This window comes from Stigmatopora nigra, chromosome 17, assembly GCF_051989575.1.
Source record: "Stigmatopora nigra isolate UIUO_SnigA chromosome 17, RoL_Snig_1.1, whole genome shotgun sequence".
NCBI lineage: Eukaryota > Metazoa > Chordata > Actinopteri > Syngnathiformes > Syngnathidae > Stigmatopora > Stigmatopora nigra.
Window position 1 is genome coordinate 9,814,274 of NC_135524.1, and position 18,448 is coordinate 9,832,721.

At 35.0% G+C, this 18,448-nt stretch overlaps 1 protein-coding gene across 7 annotated transcripts in view; it reads right to left on the reverse strand.

The window, feature by feature from the left end:
- Positions 1-1,224: 1,224 nt before the first annotated feature.
- palm2akap2 (PALM2 and AKAP2 fusion) overlaps positions 1,225-18,448 on the reverse strand; it is an 87,365-nt gene continuing 70,141 nt past the window's right edge. For 6 of the 7 annotated variants that reach the window (XM_077736755.1, XM_077736754.1, XM_077736752.1 and 3 more), the window contains 8 exons: positions 15,116-15,337; positions 11,252-11,605; positions 10,255-10,353; positions 10,051-10,152; positions 8,321-9,740; positions 7,862-8,040; positions 5,471-5,512; positions 1,225-3,333 (listed from right to left, as the gene is read on the reverse strand). In XM_077736755.1, the coding sequence (XP_077592881.1) occupies positions 3,199-3,333; positions 5,471-5,512; positions 7,862-8,040; positions 8,321-9,740; positions 10,051-10,152; positions 10,255-10,353; positions 11,252-11,605; positions 15,116-15,337 (2,553 nt within the window). In that variant the 3' untranslated portion in view covers positions 1,225-3,198. The remainder of the gene's footprint in view (positions 3,334-5,470; positions 5,513-7,861; positions 8,041-8,320; positions 9,741-10,050; positions 10,153-10,254; positions 10,354-11,251; positions 11,606-15,115; positions 15,338-18,448) is intronic. The other variant, XM_077736753.1, reaches the window with a different exon arrangement.

Here is an 18,448-nt window from a genome sequence, read left to right on the forward strand (position 1 = left end):
GGCTGAAGTTGAAAAACACGTACACACACGATCCGGGGATGGGGCGAGCGAGCGAATCCCGTTTTGCCGAAACGTCCGTTCGGCTGGCTATCCGTTCGGCTAACTATCCGTTCTACACTCTGCAAACTCTGTCATTCGGCCAAACATCCTTCGGAAGCTAACTTTGGCACACAAACACACATCAAGACAATTTTAAATTAGGATAAGCGGAGGACAAGGCAGTGGCTTCCACTTCCGAGTTTAAAAAAAATTGCTTCAGTGTTGAGTTCTTTGTTTTCGCCCATTCTCCTACTAGCAAACAGAAGACAAAGGAGTGGTGGCTTCCGCTTGTGAGTTTCAGCGTGGATTTACACATTTTTGTTAACTTACAAAGAACATTTCCATTAAAAAAAAAAAGACATTTCCTTCAGAAATCAGCATTCAGGGATGTAGAGTGTCCCCTCGCTACTTCGCGCTTCAGCAATCGTGGACTCGGAGCTTTGCAGATTTTTTTCAGGAAAAAAAAAAAAAATTAAAAATATTAAATTAAAATTATAAATTAAATCATTTTACAAGAGGTGGAAACAAAATATTTAATAAGAATTAGTAATTGCATCAAAAAAGGCCAAAGAAAAGGTCAATAACATGGTGAGAGTTCAGGAATCGCATTGATGACATCATGGCTGTTCTAGGCGCATCTTCACCGCCCAAAAAAAACAATGGTCACAACTCCCAATAACGATGTTTCTTACGTGCAAAAACCCCCCAGAAGATCCTCCATCCGGACTACTATGTTTTTGCCTGCTGGTGCTTTTGTGCACGTGTTACACGTTTCTTTAAGCATTTTTGAAGGGGCACGCCTACTTCGCAGAAACGCAGCTATTGCAGGGGGTCTCGGTCCCCATTAACAGCGATAACCGAGGGAACACTGTAGTGAATCTGCGAAAGTTGAAGTGATATTCGAGGGATTACTCTATACATTTCGCTCATAAAACACTTTTACGCTTATGGTATTTCACATTACATTTATGGAATTCGGCCTGCAATCGAATGCCAAAGTCAATGGTGTACTCGATCTTAGCTGATGAGACGTTTAGGGAGCAAATCGGGCATCATAGTTCATTTTGAACTTTTTGGGTACTTAAGTTTACTGATGTCTTCATAGCTTTAGGAATCGGAATGCATGTTTTGATCTGAAGATCTCAAGTACACCTGCTCTCATACACACAAATAACCACTAAAAAGTTTTCAAGTTTTGTATTTAATGAGAAAATATTTATAATATATAGAATAGGCAAATAACTGTGAACCATACATGTGATATAAATTGGAACACAATTTAAACATAAGAGTGGTTAACATAAGCCCGGTGGTTATAAAGAAAATTATAAGGTTGCAATGTCGCACACTGAAGTGACTTAAGTCAAAAACAAAGGTACTATCTAAAGAAAAATACATCATCTTTGCATCGAGAACTCAAACAAAATAAGATGCAAATTTACCACTGAGAATTGCAAACACATTCAATGCAACTTGTGTGAAGCAGCAATATGTTTTGTGTCACTGGACATTAGAAAGCTGAAGCTGAAACAAACAAAAAAAAACGTTTTTGTTGACAAAGGTTTTTTAAAGTAAATGGGCAAGAATCAACTGGTGCTGTGATATCATCTGATTAAGCCTCTAAAATGACAATGCCCTGGACATTTTTCATCCTGCAGTGCACTTTATGAAAACCCACATCAGCACACCAATACATTTAAAATATTTTTATCCACAAAATATATTATTAAATGTTCATTAAATATGATGGGAAGCCTTAGTTTAGTAAAACACCTCGGCACATTCTGTTTTTAACTCTGGTTTCTTTGACATAAATTAAAAAGACGAGTAATTTAAAGCTAGGCTTATGTCCTAATAAATACAATCGAAGCTGGTGGGTAGGATAACTGCAATTCCCAAACTAGTGTTTGTAATGCATTCTAGTTGGGCATTTGATTGAGTGTCAGCATTGGGACGGGCAGGCAGGATAGTGTCTAGCTCGAGGACACTTGGACAAAACACTGACTGGTCAAAATGGCGACTACTGTTTTCAAATTATTCAAACCGCACAGTCTTGATATTCTCAGAGAAAAATGACAAAGTAGTAGAATAATTTTGCTGCCACTTTTCAGATCAAGTGGTATACAAAAATGCGGAAGTATAAAAAAATCGTAATTAAGTTTTTCATTCCTTAAATTAGTCGGGGTTTTACATTCATTCCAGATGTCCACATTCAGTGACTGAGTTTCGTTATATTGTGTAGAGACCATTTCCTGATTAATACTATTTCCTTAAATAGGGGAAATGGTCCTCTCCCATATTCATACAAAACGTGTTGTTCTCTAAAACATTTGTTGCTGCACCATGAAAAGCTAGTGAATACAGTATAAGTACACTGGAATACATGTGCATTTGTCATATATGTAGCCCTACCTCAGTTTTAGATAACAGCTGACATTGTCAAAAAAAACAAACAACAGAAAACAATGGTAAAATAAGTGATTTCAGACTATATATACCTAGTATATACAGTAATCCAACCCCCTTATGAAGACACGATAAACGAGTTTGACCTTGCAGTCATCCTATTTAATTCTAATATCAAAGAAGTCATCAATAAGTCATAACTAGTGATAGAGCATAATTTATTGTAAATTGTTGCTTTTTATCCTAAAAAATTAAACTGTTAATATACTGGATTGGAGATTACAGTACATCATCATATGCGTCAGGTATCCAAAAGTCTAAGGCCAAGAGGTCAAGCAAGTACTTTTCCAAGATGCAATGTAGTAACTTGGAACTCTCAAGAAAAACAAAGCCTTCTACGTATATTGAAGACAAATATAAAACGATTCTAGCCTCACATCTAGACTAATTTAGACGACGACAGGCGGTCGTTAAGAGCACGAGACTTTCAGGGACTCAGGCAAATTTTCAAGTGAAAATCTATGTATTTAAGTTTCTTCCTATGAATGCTTAGCAACCACCATTCCAAAAACTTTCATCCCAAATTAAACTTCTCTTCTCACCTTCTCACTTTCATCGCCTAAATTCTGATACACCTGCAGAATCCAAATTCAAACTCCATTGGTCAGCCTAGAGGGTCACGTGATCATCAGAACACAAATAGTAAAATAAATACTGTTTCCTCTGCATGTCCTTTATTTCCAGCATCTTTTTTCACTCTTCTTCTTCTTCCTCCTCTTCCTCCTCCTCCTCCTTCTCTCCTTCTCCATCCTCATTTGCATATGTACCAGCTTCCCACTTGAGCGCCATATCACTTTTCCTTCTGGTTATGCGAGTGGCCTCCAACACCTATTTGAAAGAAAAAATCACCTATTACTTCCTACTGCTGGCCTCATAATATCACAATTATGCATGCTCTCCTAAACATTAACATGCACAGTGGGCACTTTTGGTTCACTACAGTTATCCCTCCATTATCGTTACCTCACTTATTGCGAATTCAGTACTTCCAGATTTATTTCTGTTATTAATTATTAAAAAAGATATATATTTTTTTACTTTAGTGCTGAGTCCCGGTACAAGTGTGGCTTCCGCTTACGAGTTTCAGCATCAATTTTCACAATTTTATGTACTTAAAAATATAATAATAATAAAATCAAAATGTGAAAATCCATGCTGAAACATTGAAGCAGAAGCCAGTCTTTCTAATAGGACTCATCAGTGAAGTAAACAAATAGATATGTGGGTTTTCTTTTTAATGGCGGTGACCCTACTTCACGATTTTTCGATTATCGAGGGATTACTGTACCACCACGATGTTACCTATCACTACTGTTCAATATATAAAATAAAACCTTTATATTGCAAGTGACTCAGTTTACATACTATCTTTTGTGATGTGAACAAACATTTGAGTGGTCATTACTTTGCTTGGAATTGTGTCCAAAAACTTGACACACAATGGCACTCCCATCAAGTAGAATTTTGGCGGTACTCTGACTTTTGGCGGTACTCGGACATTTGGTCGCCTGGACGTTTGGTCGCCCGGGCGTTTGGTCGCTCGGACGTTTGGTCGCCGGAAGTTTGGTCGCCAGTCAAATGGTGACAGAGAGTAAGTACTGTTGAAAACAGCTCTCAACTAGAGTTTAATATCTAAATATCTACTGTTGATTCATGAGAGAGAGGTTAATATCTAAGTTTTGTTTAATATCTAAGTACTGTTGAAACCAGCTCTCAAAATTATATTCACGAGAGTATAATATCTAAATGTCTAAGGTTGATTCATGAGAGAGAGAGTTTAATATCTAAATATCTACAGTTGATTCATGAGAGTTTAATATCTAAATATCTACTGTAGATTCATGACAGTTTAATATCTAAATATCTACTGTTGATTCATGAGAGAGATAGAGTACTGTTGAAACCAGCTCTCAAAATTATATTCGCAAGAGTTTAATATCTAAATATCTACTACTACCACTTTTCCCTCTTCATTGTGCAATTTTTGGATTGTGTGACTTTACTCAGATGGGACTTAAAGTCCTGAAAATATGATAATTGTCAGTCTTTTAACAAGGTGTTTCAACATAGGTCTGGCAATGGGAGTGAGAGGACTTAACCTATGACCTGGCGTCCAAGTGTGGACATTACATTTTTGGTTGTCAAAGACTACAATGTTAAATTTGCGTCCACTTATGATGTGGACATAATTTTTTTTTCAGAACCTACATCATGTAAAAAGATAATTCTTTGTTTTTACGCTCATGAGATCCCACTATGCCTAAATATCAAAGAGAAAATAAAAATCCATGCCTTGCAAGAGTCGTAGGAGTTTAAACAAAGCCTCTACACAGGAAACTGTTGTTGAAATGTTTTTGTTGTGTGTTTTTGTGAATTTGATTGTAGTATTTTAATCTTAATGTGGTGATAAATGTCAGACACACAGGCAGCATATTATTTCAACTTCTCGCTTTGTGGGTGCTACACTGCCACTTAACTTTGTTATACAAAGAGAGTGGAGTGTACATTTGAGCAATCTAAGTAAACAAAAATTAAACATGATGGCTGATGATTTCTTAAAAATATTAAACCTATGTATTCTCCAATGTATTCATTCTGGTGCAGCGGGTCAAACATCACTCCAAGTCCAAGTGCAAGGGCATGCATCAACAATACCACTTTAAAAGTGGACCACACACACAAACCTGGGACATATTTTTCTCTTTTAGATGCAAATGAATCAGATGTATTGCCCTGTTTACTGCTGAGTTTTCGTGAATACCAAAACAAAGTCATACAAGTTGTATTGGGCTGTGGGTTGTCCATTTAGAGGATGAGTACAAAAGCCTCATTGTAGTACTCATGACAGCACATTTACATCTTTTATTTTTTTTTAAAGGAAAATTAACTTCACATTGCACAAAGACTGTCCCAGGTCTGCTAATAATAAAGGTAGGAATCAGGGATTTTGGTGTGTGATAGGTACCTCAGTGGTTGTTACTTCATTTGCCAGCAACAAACGGGCATACTGAGTAAGCAGCAGGAGAGAAGCAACAATACAATGGAATCAACACACATGATGCCACCATGGACAAAAATGGAAAACAACAATCTTATATTGTTGGAGTTATGCACACATAATTATCATTTATCATACCTTTGCAACATTTAGAACGAATTTGAACGCATTCTTATTTTAGACAAAGAGTTGTCATCGTTTCATTTCTTCCCACCAATAAAGGATGTTTTGTTTATCCTTATTCAAAACGTGAAGAGCCAAGATGCGTTAGTCGCATGAGTAAATGCAACGCTCGGCAATAGATCAGGAATTCAACATGAAAGTAGCCGAGGAGGAAGCAGCCACCATCGCAACAGCAGAAATCAGAAAAAAAAACAGTCGTGCCTACTTAGACGATGTTTGTCTTGTGCATTTTGGAAACATTATTAAAAGTTGTCAAAGCTAATTGTCTTTGTAGTTTTTTTTTCAAAAATGTTCGTCAACCAGCACTACAGAAGCAGGTAAGAACCAGTTGTGACTTATAAAATGGGTGTAAAAGTACATCTCAAAGAAATTATAAAACTTTAATGTTTGTTGTTGATTAATGTTGTAGTTTGAATTCTTAATGCTGTGTTTTTTAAATGTGTGTTCATGTTTGTGTGCTATCTCTATGGGTTAGGGTTGTCCCCGTAGCTTTCACTTGTTCTCATGCGTTTCAACACGGGTAGATTATGTATACATGTTATTCATTTAGTGACATTAATAAATATGTCTATGATCATTTTATCTCATTTTTGTGTTTTTCACAGCTTTCTTACAAAATTGGGACATGTTGACCAATTTTTAAAAGGATTTAGTTGGTTGTTGTGCTAGGACTGTGGAATAAATTAGAGAATTTACATATGAAGTACAGCTCTAGTTATGAAATTTGCAAGTTACGACAAAAGTTCTGGACCATTTAAAATGTCTTAAATAGAGGCATGACTGTAAAAATACAAATGCACCTGTAGGTTAAAGCAAATTAACTTTAGGATTAGGAAGGCAATTGAAGCCAACAATGCGCAATCCTGTGTGATCCTGCGATGATAGTCACAGGGTTGCATGGGTTGCTGAAGCCTATCCCAACTGACTTTGAGCAAAAGGCAGACTACACTCTACACTGGTTGCATCTGAGCCATAGGGCACGCAGAGAGACAAACGACAAGTTCTACTCACAATCATATGACCACCAGTGGCAATTGAGCCTGTGCCTGCCCGCATTGAAGCCTCTACACACAATGAGGTGGCGATTTTATTAGGTAGACCGTATAAATTGCCACTGTTTACTATAATGTAGGAATTAAATGAAGTTAAATTAAAGGAGTACAAGAGGTAAACATTAGAAATTGAAATTATGATTTTCCTTCTACTCCAAACAAATTAATTTGTTCCAACGATCTCAAAAAAACACCAAAACATCGTTATTACTATAATGGACATTACTCAGATGAGAGAGGCAGAAAAAGGACAGGAGAGAGACTTGATGGATGCGCTCGTAACATAACATAAACTTTAAATTTAACTTAAATGAATTTAGATTAGTATATATGCACATTTAAAAATAAATTTTAATCTTATGTTAAACTAAATTTAAACCTTCTTGTACGATAACCGTGGCAAAGATGGTAATGTATTCCACTGCGGCTTTTGGGGCGGAACTTCCTGCTACTCCATGCCTCAGAACCGAGTGTTCTGCCAGTTAATATTATTTTTTTTAATGTAGATGTTTTTTTTCACAGATTATCGACAGGGTCACGCTATCTCAAGTAAAAATTGCACCCTGTATGCCCAGTGCTTGTATATAGAGAGCTTAACTCGAGGGAGCTGCGGCGAGAAAGAGAGCGCAATGTTATCATAGGCAGCTTTTATGTTTATATATTTGTCTGTTTCTTTGTCATTGTTATTTGTACATTCATGTATATTCATGGTGAAGGTTTAAATGTCATTATACTTGTATAATGACAAAAGCATTACATTCAATTGAACTCAATGTAATGCACGGTGGATTAATTTATGGTGACGCAGGACGTCAATGTCGATTCAAAATCCAAACAATGCTGGAAGAGGCTCGCCATAGTCTTTGTGTGTGCGATACGAAAGAGGAAGAGGCAATGTTGTTTGGTGTGTCATTCTTATACAGTGAAATTCTCTTCTGTGTTGATTACCAATCATTTCAGCGCTAATAAACCGCGATGTACTGAAGCCAAGAATGTTGAAGCTGCGAACTAGTGAAGGATCACAGTGTCACTCGTGTTGTAGAGTTAACAGCTGTGAAGTTTTTCTTCATCTTTACTTAGCTTTACAAGGTAATTTTAATGGCTGCATATTTCGAATACTTACTCTGTTGTCCTCGATTTTCTCCCTTCTCTTCACCTTGTGTGTTTCATAATCTTCCATGAGAGTCTGCATGAAGTTTTTTGGTCTAGATCCTCCAGAGTCCTCACTGCCAGCATCAGATAGGGCTCCCTCTGATGGAGATGGTGAAACAGGCGGAGCGGGTCGAACCTTCTCGATCTTTCCTATGACGCAAAAGTGTAAATAAACAACTTAAGCATAGATCACACATCATTTAAATTGTCCAATTGGAACACAAATTGTCATTAAGATATAGGTAATGATATAGATATAAGTATACACCTACATACAAGCAGTAGTCAGGGGCTCTCTCTCTGCTTGTGCACTCTTTTTATGAGTTTTGTGTGTCTTGTCGAGAGCTGTTTGTCAAAACCGGACTTTAAATTTGAACATCATTGCCTGCATCAGCATTGATGTAGAAGCAGAGCTATTGAAATAACTTACCTGGCGCTGTCCTGGATGTCAATGTGAGTCTCGTTGGCAGGCTATTGGTCTTCAACTTGTCTGCTGGAGGTATCATGGTTTTTCTTATTCCTGTTGTTGCAGGACCTTGACTGCTGCCTGATGAGTTCTTCATGTGATGAATAGCAGCTGGTTGTGTCTCTCTCTGTTTCTTGAGTTCTTGCTCTCTATGCTGAGCTGCTCGGATCTCCTCCTCAATCATGGACAATGTGTGTTGTTTCTTGGAGCGAAGGCGGAATGGCCCACTCGCCACTTCTGCCTCAGGGCCTTTTGTTGGGACTGCTGTGCTGCGCAGTTCAGCTGCTTCTGAGTACTTACTGAAGTAGCTGAATTCTTCTTTTTCTGGGCTCGGCGGAGAAGGGGGATAGTATTCTGTGGCTGGCCTGATTAAGTTTGTTGTGCTCACAGGGCAAGGAGCCGGAGCGGCCGGGGTCGAGGAAGCCAGTGCTCTGGTGTAAGAAGACTGGATTTTGATTCTTGGCCCACCCTCTTTGGATCTCTGCGGCAGAGAGACAGGTTGTGGAGTTGGAAAGGATTGCAACGGTTGGGTTGGACTGAATGACTCTTTCTGGGCCACAGGATCTTGTGTTTCTGTCGGGTTCTCCAGAAAAGCCACTTCTGGCAGCCGGTTGGGCTGTGGGGATGGGTTTAACGGAGCACTGAAGGAGACAGGTGAATGGAGATGTTCATCTTCTCCAAAAGAGAGAAGGGAGGAAGAGACCGGCACTGGACTAGTTGTTGAAGCCGAAGACTGTGAGCTGTTAATTAACGAGGAATCTAAGTTTGGGACAGAAGGCTGCCAGTCATCTCCACTTGTCGAGAGGGCATTTTGGATAATATTTTGGACAAGGACTTCTGCCTGGTATTCCAACTCATCCTCTATGGCAATTCCAGGGATTCGCTCATTGACTGGAGTAACAGGCTGGGGCACCGGGGTAATCGGGAGAGGAGTTGGGGGAAGCGAGGCCCCACTATCTGAAACACTATCCAAGCTAAAGAGTGTCGTGTCTTGGGAGCGAACAGATAAATCTTCCAGTCCCGAGTCAGTCTCCTCGGGGTAATAGATTTGAAGCGACTGAGTCTTTCCTTCTTCTTCATCACTTACATTTGTCATCACAGCTTGAATACTGGTAAATTCTTTTGCAACTTCTTCATCAGACCAGGTCACATGGCACTCTCTTGTTTCTGCAACAATGTTGCCACTCCCAGGACTGCCCTTGTGTACTGACTTGGAGAAGGGTCTTGCAGAGTATATGTGAGGAGCAATGGAATTCTTGGTCACTTCCCCTTGTAGGAATTGCTTCCTGGCAGATGAAAAGTCAATCTTTTTTTCCAAAATGTCTTCCTTTCTTAATAACTCTGGGTCAAAGGTTACCAGTGTAGGAGGCCCAGTAACTTGGGGCTGTGATTGGGGATGAAAAGACTGAAAGTCAGCGCCATTAAATCACAAACAAAAGGTCAACAATACATAAAGCACAATGTGCACTGTCCAAGTTATTTTGTAGTGTTTTTTTATGAAGCCGACTTTCAAAATGTATTTAATGTGTGGATTTTTTTCTACCGCATGAGCTGCAGGGCCAACAATACATTACAGGCGCAGTCTACATATACAGTTTTCTTGTCAAATTTGGAGATTCCAGCTCACAGCCGGAAATTAGGATACAGAAATTCACTTAAACATTGCATATATTTCAGAGGAAACATTCTGCTACCTGTGTATACGTATGAGTTGAATTCTGCTTCTGCGTTTTTCTCTCTTGGTATTTTCGAAGTGACTCCAGTTGTTCTGTCTCTAGCTGTTCTTCCAAAGGAACCTAAAAAAAGAGAGAAATCAATCAAAAATCCTCTCAACACGTTTGATCAATGCTATATGAATTGATGTTTACAAAAGAAACCAACATTTAATAATTTACTACCTCTTGTGGTGGGTTCCACCAACGTTGAGCAATACCAGGGTTTTTCTTTACTGCCTGATCTCGGATCAACTCCTGACGCTCACGCTCTAACTCCTGGACCTGTAGAACAGGTAATCCATGATAATCCGCTTTATATAAACATTGCCTCAGTACTGCAAAATTGGATCTCGCTCTTTTCCAATCTCTTTGAATTTGGAATAACATCTTCCCTATTGAAACAAATATATGACTATTCCCCCTCTGCCTCCATTGTCTTAAATAATTTTCATTATTTTAATTAATTGGAAATGTATAATTTTTTAGTCGCAAATAAAGACCACAGGACACATAAATTCATGACCCCTACTCTTATTAAGACATTCCGCTATGGCAATGCAAGTGTTTCAAGTTGAGCCCTGTGGTTTCTTAAAAAACATTCATAATCTAATAGATGACCCAATTATCGTATTTTTTCGCATATTAGCCGCCTCTGTGAATAAGACGTACCCATTAAGTTGCCTTAAAATTGTTGAATTTTACAATTTCTCTCGTATAAGACGCCGCTGATTCACAATTTTCACCTTCATATTCATGGTTTTAATAAGGAGTAAAAATGTGTTACTTTGAAGGGAAAATCTTAAGAAAAACTATCGCACGTGGTATTACTGAGATAATGTATCAAATCGATTGCTGGATTGCACATACCTAAACGGTGTTGCCTAGACGTAGACGAATTAAAAAAGGAAGTCATGTGAGCAGTACAACCATGAAGTGTGTGCGTAGCAGATTTGTTTGTCATCCGAGTGATGGCAGGTGGTTATTCCACATTTTATGCAAGATACGGTTTATTTTTTTCTTCATTCATTGACACCAAAATAAATGTGTCCTGCGATATGATGTTTTGAGTTAGGGCGTTGTGCAAGTCAAGTGTAACTTGTGCGCGCATATGAGCCATACACTCGATTCAGACATCGTCTTTTTAGTGACAAATTGGCATATATGTGCAAAAATACGGTACTTCATCTGGATTCCTTCTTCTCGTCACTTTGACTTGCTGCTCTTCTCCAGGTGTGAAGAGTTTTGCTGGCCGTTTGTCCTCCTGAAAAGCTCTCAGCTCAAACTTTGCACTGCTCTGGTTCAATTCCTTCTTCACCATATGGCCATTGGTTTCAAATTCATCCGGATGAAGGAGGGTGTTTTGTACTTGACCCTCCACGATGATTGGTTGGTGATTTTCAGGAGAGGAATATGACACACACACAGATGAATAGTTTTCATCTATGTTGATTGGTTTGGTGCACGCAGACGGTGAAGATGTATTTTTTGGTGTGACTGAGGCTGCATCCAGAATCTGATCCAGGTAGTGGATCTCCTGAGAAAAGAAGAGATATTAAAATTAGGCCAATCGAGAAAATACAGTCTTGTACAGCAAGATTAATAATGATTGCAATTCTTCTAATCAAGCGATAATAAACCTTCCAAACACAATGCGGCACATATTTACTCACAAGGTGCACTTAATAGTAGACGAGGTGCCTAGTCAGTTATTGTGCTTTTTGTATGCACTAAATTCAACATTTTTTAGATGTCGCTGTACAAGGCTGATAGCTTGACATTGCTTCCTGACACGCTATATTTATATAATAAAAAAAAGGCCGACGTGACTGATGCGCATTCACATATCATGCTTTAGACTTTTACCAGACACTCCAAATTGGTGGCTAGACAATCGCAGGGCACAAGGTGACGGACAACCATTACTGCTCACATTCATATGCCTACAGTCAATTTATAATGTGTTCAACAAGCCTACATGCATATTTTTGGGATTTGAGAGAAAACCAAATTAGCTGCAGAGAAACCCACACAAGCCCGGGAAAAACATGCAAACAAAGTGACGACCGAAAAGGGATCGAACCCTACTAACCGCCCCAACTACATCCACTAACTGCTTATATGTGGTCTACGATTACCGTTCCTTTGTGATATTTATCTCCTAATCAGTCAGAAAATCTTGACCTTTGTTTTTCATTCTTTTTTTTTGTGTTACCTCCTAAAATCAAAAAAAGGAAGCTGAGCAATTATGACAATGAAAACTAAAGAGGGGGTTTCAACGTGTTTTTTTAAGTAAGAGATGATGCTAAATTTGGTATTTGGTAGGTCAACATTGTTATATTTCTTCCTCAATGACCTATCCTCGTAAGTGGTTTACTTTAGATTTGATTCAGCCTCAAGGAAATTGTTGTTGTAATGGTAAAAGTACAAGACTGGAAGCACTGAAAATCCGGCAGGTGAAAACTTTTGGTCTAGCCTAGGAGTCATTGAATTAAAAAGAAATACGGTATTATTGATTTCATAATTTTGGTGTAAGCACTGGTTTCCTAAATGTTTGGATTTTGTCTGGAATTTTCATTTCCTATACAAAATACATGGATGAAAAAAAAGCTGTTGGACCAAATAACTATATGTAAATAAACAAATACAAACCATTTAGCATTACAATTGCCAAAATAGCTCTCAGTCATCTAAAGATTGGTGATGTTCTTGAAGTCAAAAAGTGTGACTTCACAAAGGTTTCGAATGTCATTTGTAAATGACATCACAGCTCTATATGCACTTCACAAGATTTTTGTAGTCATGGCTGACCGCTCGAAATTACAACATGCACTTATCAATCATTTTTTTTCAACATGATAATGTAAGCGCAAGAAGAAAAATGTTATCTCGTGCGAGGGACCTAGCATTTGGTCGGTATTATTCGGCCAAACAGAAGCTCCTCAGTGTTTTCAGTGAGGAAGAAAAGAAATTGCTGGAGAATCAAGTTGAAGACCTCAAAGCTCAGCTCAAATTGGCAAAGGAAGAGATCAACTGTCAAGGGCAAAAATTAGCAGACTTGTCTGCTAAACTGAAGTCGGAGGGGAATGAGAACAAGATTCTCTGGGACCAGGTGGAATATTTGACCAATGAGGTCCAAGTAGATAATAAAAAGAAAGACACAGACGTCAACACAGTCAGAAAACCACAAGAAAGATACAGTAGCTTTTGGGAAACACGCCTGAAGACCAAGATTGTCAGGGAAAAGGATGGGGACGTCTTGCTGAATGGCGAAACGTTGCAGCCAGTAAATGCTCACTTGGAAGTAAGGTATAGCTCAAAAGTAAAACATGGAGATACAGTTTCCACAAAGCTAAGTGAGTCAGTGTCCAATAGTGATATGGCATCTGATTGCCAAAGTGTTTCATTGTCTCATGACAATGATGACAGCAACAGTGCTTCATTATCAGAGGACACGTATGATCTAGACTTCAATGAGACAATGTGGGGGGACATTAAGAGAGAATCTATAGAAATACGACGAGACAATAATCAAATGGTTCCAGTAGAGTGACTAAAAGCATGGAAAATTGACTGTAAAATCATAATGTTGTCTTTCATGTTATTGTAGTTTTGATGAAATGACTGTTCAGCAAATTTGGGGAAAAACAAGGATGAGTCTAGTTCAGGATATGTGATAAAACAGTGTGAGATGACACTATAAATATAAATTTATTTTGCTATACAGTTGTCTTTTGATTATTGTTTCAACTTAATCTGAAATCCTACATTACGTACATTCACAGATGCAATGTTGCAAGATAACGTTTTTTACAAAGAAATGTTTTATAATGCTGTTTTATATAAGTTACATTATGTTTTATCTTCCTTGACATCATGTTGAATCAAATGTTTTATGATGCAATGTTTTATATCTTAGATAATATGTTATAGTATTTCAGAAAAGTGAGTACACCCCACTGCATTTTTTTTAATTACTGTATCTTTTTATGAGACAATGTATGATATTCACGGTAGAGCTTGAATAATAACATAACTTTATTGTATCTTCAATGCAACTCAAAAAGTAGCAGCAAATATTTAAAATGATGCCAACAAGTGAGTACGTCCCAAGTGAAAATCGAATGGTCGGAAACTATAAGTTCTAAAGCAACATGCGATCTTTATCGCTGCCCTAGTGGCTCCCTGAATGATTTTCAAAAAGGTTTGAAAATGGGGGAGGAAAAATATATATTTAGTTTTTATATGGATTCTGTAGATTGTGTTTTCCAAGACTATAAAATGTGTAGAATAAATCTTAAATATTAACATTTCTGTGAACGAAGATATGCGTCACAACTGCCGGCACACATTTTTATCAGCAGGGTGGGATGCCAGGCAAGTCGTTGCTGTAAACAAACCAGGTGATGAGTACAAAGACAAGTGTGTCTTGCCTACCTTGTCTATTTATGTCTAAATTGCCTTTCTTATTTCTGCATCCTCACCCTCTTGCTACTGTGACAATGAAATTTCCCGAATACGGGATGAATAAAGTTATCCAATCCAATCCAATGGTCTGGGGCTGTATGAGTGCTGCTAGAATAGGAGAGATAAAGTTCATTGAGGGAACAATGAACGCCCGCCATGTATTGTGGCATATTAAAGCAGCGCATGATCCCCTCTCTCCATAAACTGGGCCGTGGTGCAATATTCCAATAGTATCACAACACTCAGAAAATTGCAGAAATCACTTTTGAATGATACTGTACAGTTAAAATATGAACACTTCGTTGTTCACATTTTCCAATATAGATGTAAAGTGTAGGTCAAATTAATGTCGAACATTTTTGCAATGATTTGCCTATATTTTTTAAACGTATATCAGGAGCTGACAATTTGTATTCTTTTTACATCTACTGATCCAGTAAAAGTATTCGATAAATTTAGAGACATAGGAACATGCTTTGTTTTTTGCACTCATTTCACGAGTCTAGCTTTGTTTTTCCCATCACCTAAAATCATTTAAGCCCTATTTTGAGTGACTTCCACTTTGGGAGATGCTGCATACCTTTGCTAAATCACTGTCAGGTGTCTCTAATTTCACCTCCACTGTGTTGTGGCCGTGGACACTGGATCTGCTGAGGCAGCCATGCTGGATTTGTTGGCTCTCCACCTCCATGATTAACGGTCCGTCAGAGATTATGCTGACTGATTCCTGGAAAGTGACACTCTTCAATGCTCTCTCTTTAAGTGCTGGAACATTACCATCCTCTGGTCCGTCCCATGATTTCTGTGAGACAACCGAAAGAAAGAAAAAAAATTGGCACATTCCAGGTCAAATGTTTATCTAAGAAACATCTATGCCTATATTCCAGTAATGCACAAGCGAATGCATGGAGTGTGTCTTACTTAGTCCAAACATGAATGGAGCCAACTTCTATCCATAAATGTAAACAGACAAGGAATAGCCCAACCAAGAAATGGAGGCTTTACCATGGTCACTTTATGACAAACAGACTTTTATATCCTCTTAAGGACAAATCCAGTAAACCCCCCTCGTAGTAGCTATAAATACAAAATTAATTGGTTTCAGAACTTGTTTCGTAACTTGTATTTTTTTGTACGTAGAACAGTACTTTACACGTAAATTATTTAATTCTTTCTACGATCCTCAAAAAAAACCTACTAAATAAAACTTTTAAAATGATCAGTGTCCTAATTTTGTAGAAAACATGCGACAAACAAGCAATGAGAAGAGAAAATGATAATAAAATTATTAATTTATTAAAATGAATACCATTGCTCATTCATTTTCTGAACCGCCTAATCTTCACAAAGTGAGGGGGTGCTGGAGCCTATGCCATATATATATATATATATATATATATATATATATATATATATATATATATATATATATATATATATATATATATATATATATATATATATATATATATATATATATATATATATATATATATATATATATATATATATATATATATATATATATATATATATATATATATAAATATATAAATATATATATATATATATATATATATATATATATATATATATATATATATATATATATATATATATATATATATATATATATATATATATATATATATATATATATATATATATATATATATATATATATATATATATATATATATATATATATATATATATATATATATATATATATATATATATATATATATATATATATAAAAATATATATATATATATATATGGGATATATATATATATATATATATATATATATATATATATATATATATATATATATATATATATATATATATATATATATATATATATATATATATATATATATATATATATATATATATATATATATATATATATATATATATATATATATATATATATATATATATATATATATATATATATATATATATATATATATGTATGTATATATATATATATATATATATATATATATATATATATATATATATATATATATATATATATATATATATATATATATATATATATATATATATATATATATATATATATATATATATATATATATATATATATATATATATATATATATCCCATATATATATATATATATATATATATATATATATATATATATATATATATATATATATATATATATATATATATATATATATATATATATATATATATATATATCCCATATATATATATATATATATATATATATATATATATATATATATATATATATATATATATATATATATATATATATATATGGGATAGGCTCCAGCACCCCCTCACTTTGTGAAGATTAGGCGGCTCAGAAAATGAATGAGCAATGGTATTCATTTTAATAAATTAATAATTTTATTATCATTTTCTCTTCTCATTGCTTGTTTGTCGCATGATTTCTACAAAATTAGGACACTGATCATTTTAAAAGTTTTATTTAGTAGGTTTTTTTTGAGGATCGTAGAAAGAATTAAATAATTTACGTGTAAAGTACTGTATATGTAATAAGTAATGTATATGTATATGTATATGTATATATATATATATATATATGTATATGTATATGTATATGTATATGTATATGTATATGTATATGTATATGTATATATATATATATATATATATATATATATATATATATATATATATATATATATATATATATATATATATATATATATATATATATGTATGTATATGTATGTATATATATGTATGTATATATATATGTATGTATATATATATATATATATATATATATATATATATATATATATATATATATATATATATATATATATATATATATATATATATATATATATATATATATATATATATATATATATATATATATATATATATATATATATATATATATATATATATATATATATATATATATATATATATATATATATATATATATATATATATATATATATATATATATATTTATATATATATAATGCAATTACTAATTCTTATTGAATATTTTGTTTCCACCTCTTGTAAAAGGATGTAATTTATAATTTTAACTTAATGTCTTTAAATTTTTTATTTTATTTTTTTCCTGAAAAAAATCTGCGAAGCTCTGAGTCCGCGATAGCTGAAGCGCGAAGTAGCGAGGGAACACTGTATAAATCTATACATATGTACATATATACATAGGTACATATATATATATATGTACATATACATATGTACTTATATACATATATACATATGTACATATGTACATATATACATATGTACATGTATACATATATACATATATACTTATGTACATATATACATATGTACATATGTACAAGAATACATATGTACTTATATATATATATGTACAAGAATACATATATACTTATGTACATATATACATATATACATATGTACATATATACATATGTTTCTTTCATTGCTTTTACCCCTGGTTGCAATGCTTCCAGATGTTTTCATATTGAAGAATTTAACCAATCACATTTCAGCCATTATTTGTTGCCAGGGTCAGAAATCTGCCTCAATGCCTTCACAATCAGTTGTGCGAGCTCTGCTGCATTAAACAAGCATCGATAAGACTGTTGCGTCAGCCAATCAGAATTCGATTTGGCGACACCAAGGCCATTTTGCAGATGGAGGGATACGTCATCGCTTTCACCAACTATGATTGGCTAGTAGGCGGACCAAAGCCATAGTGAGCCAACCAGAGATCGCAAACTCCACCCACAATGGCAGACAGAGGAAAACAAATGGATTTGGTTGCAGATTTGCTCACAAAGCTATTTTCCAGACAGACTTTTCCAGAAAAAAAATGGACATCATTAAGAAAGGGCAGTCAACTCCAAAGCTAGCA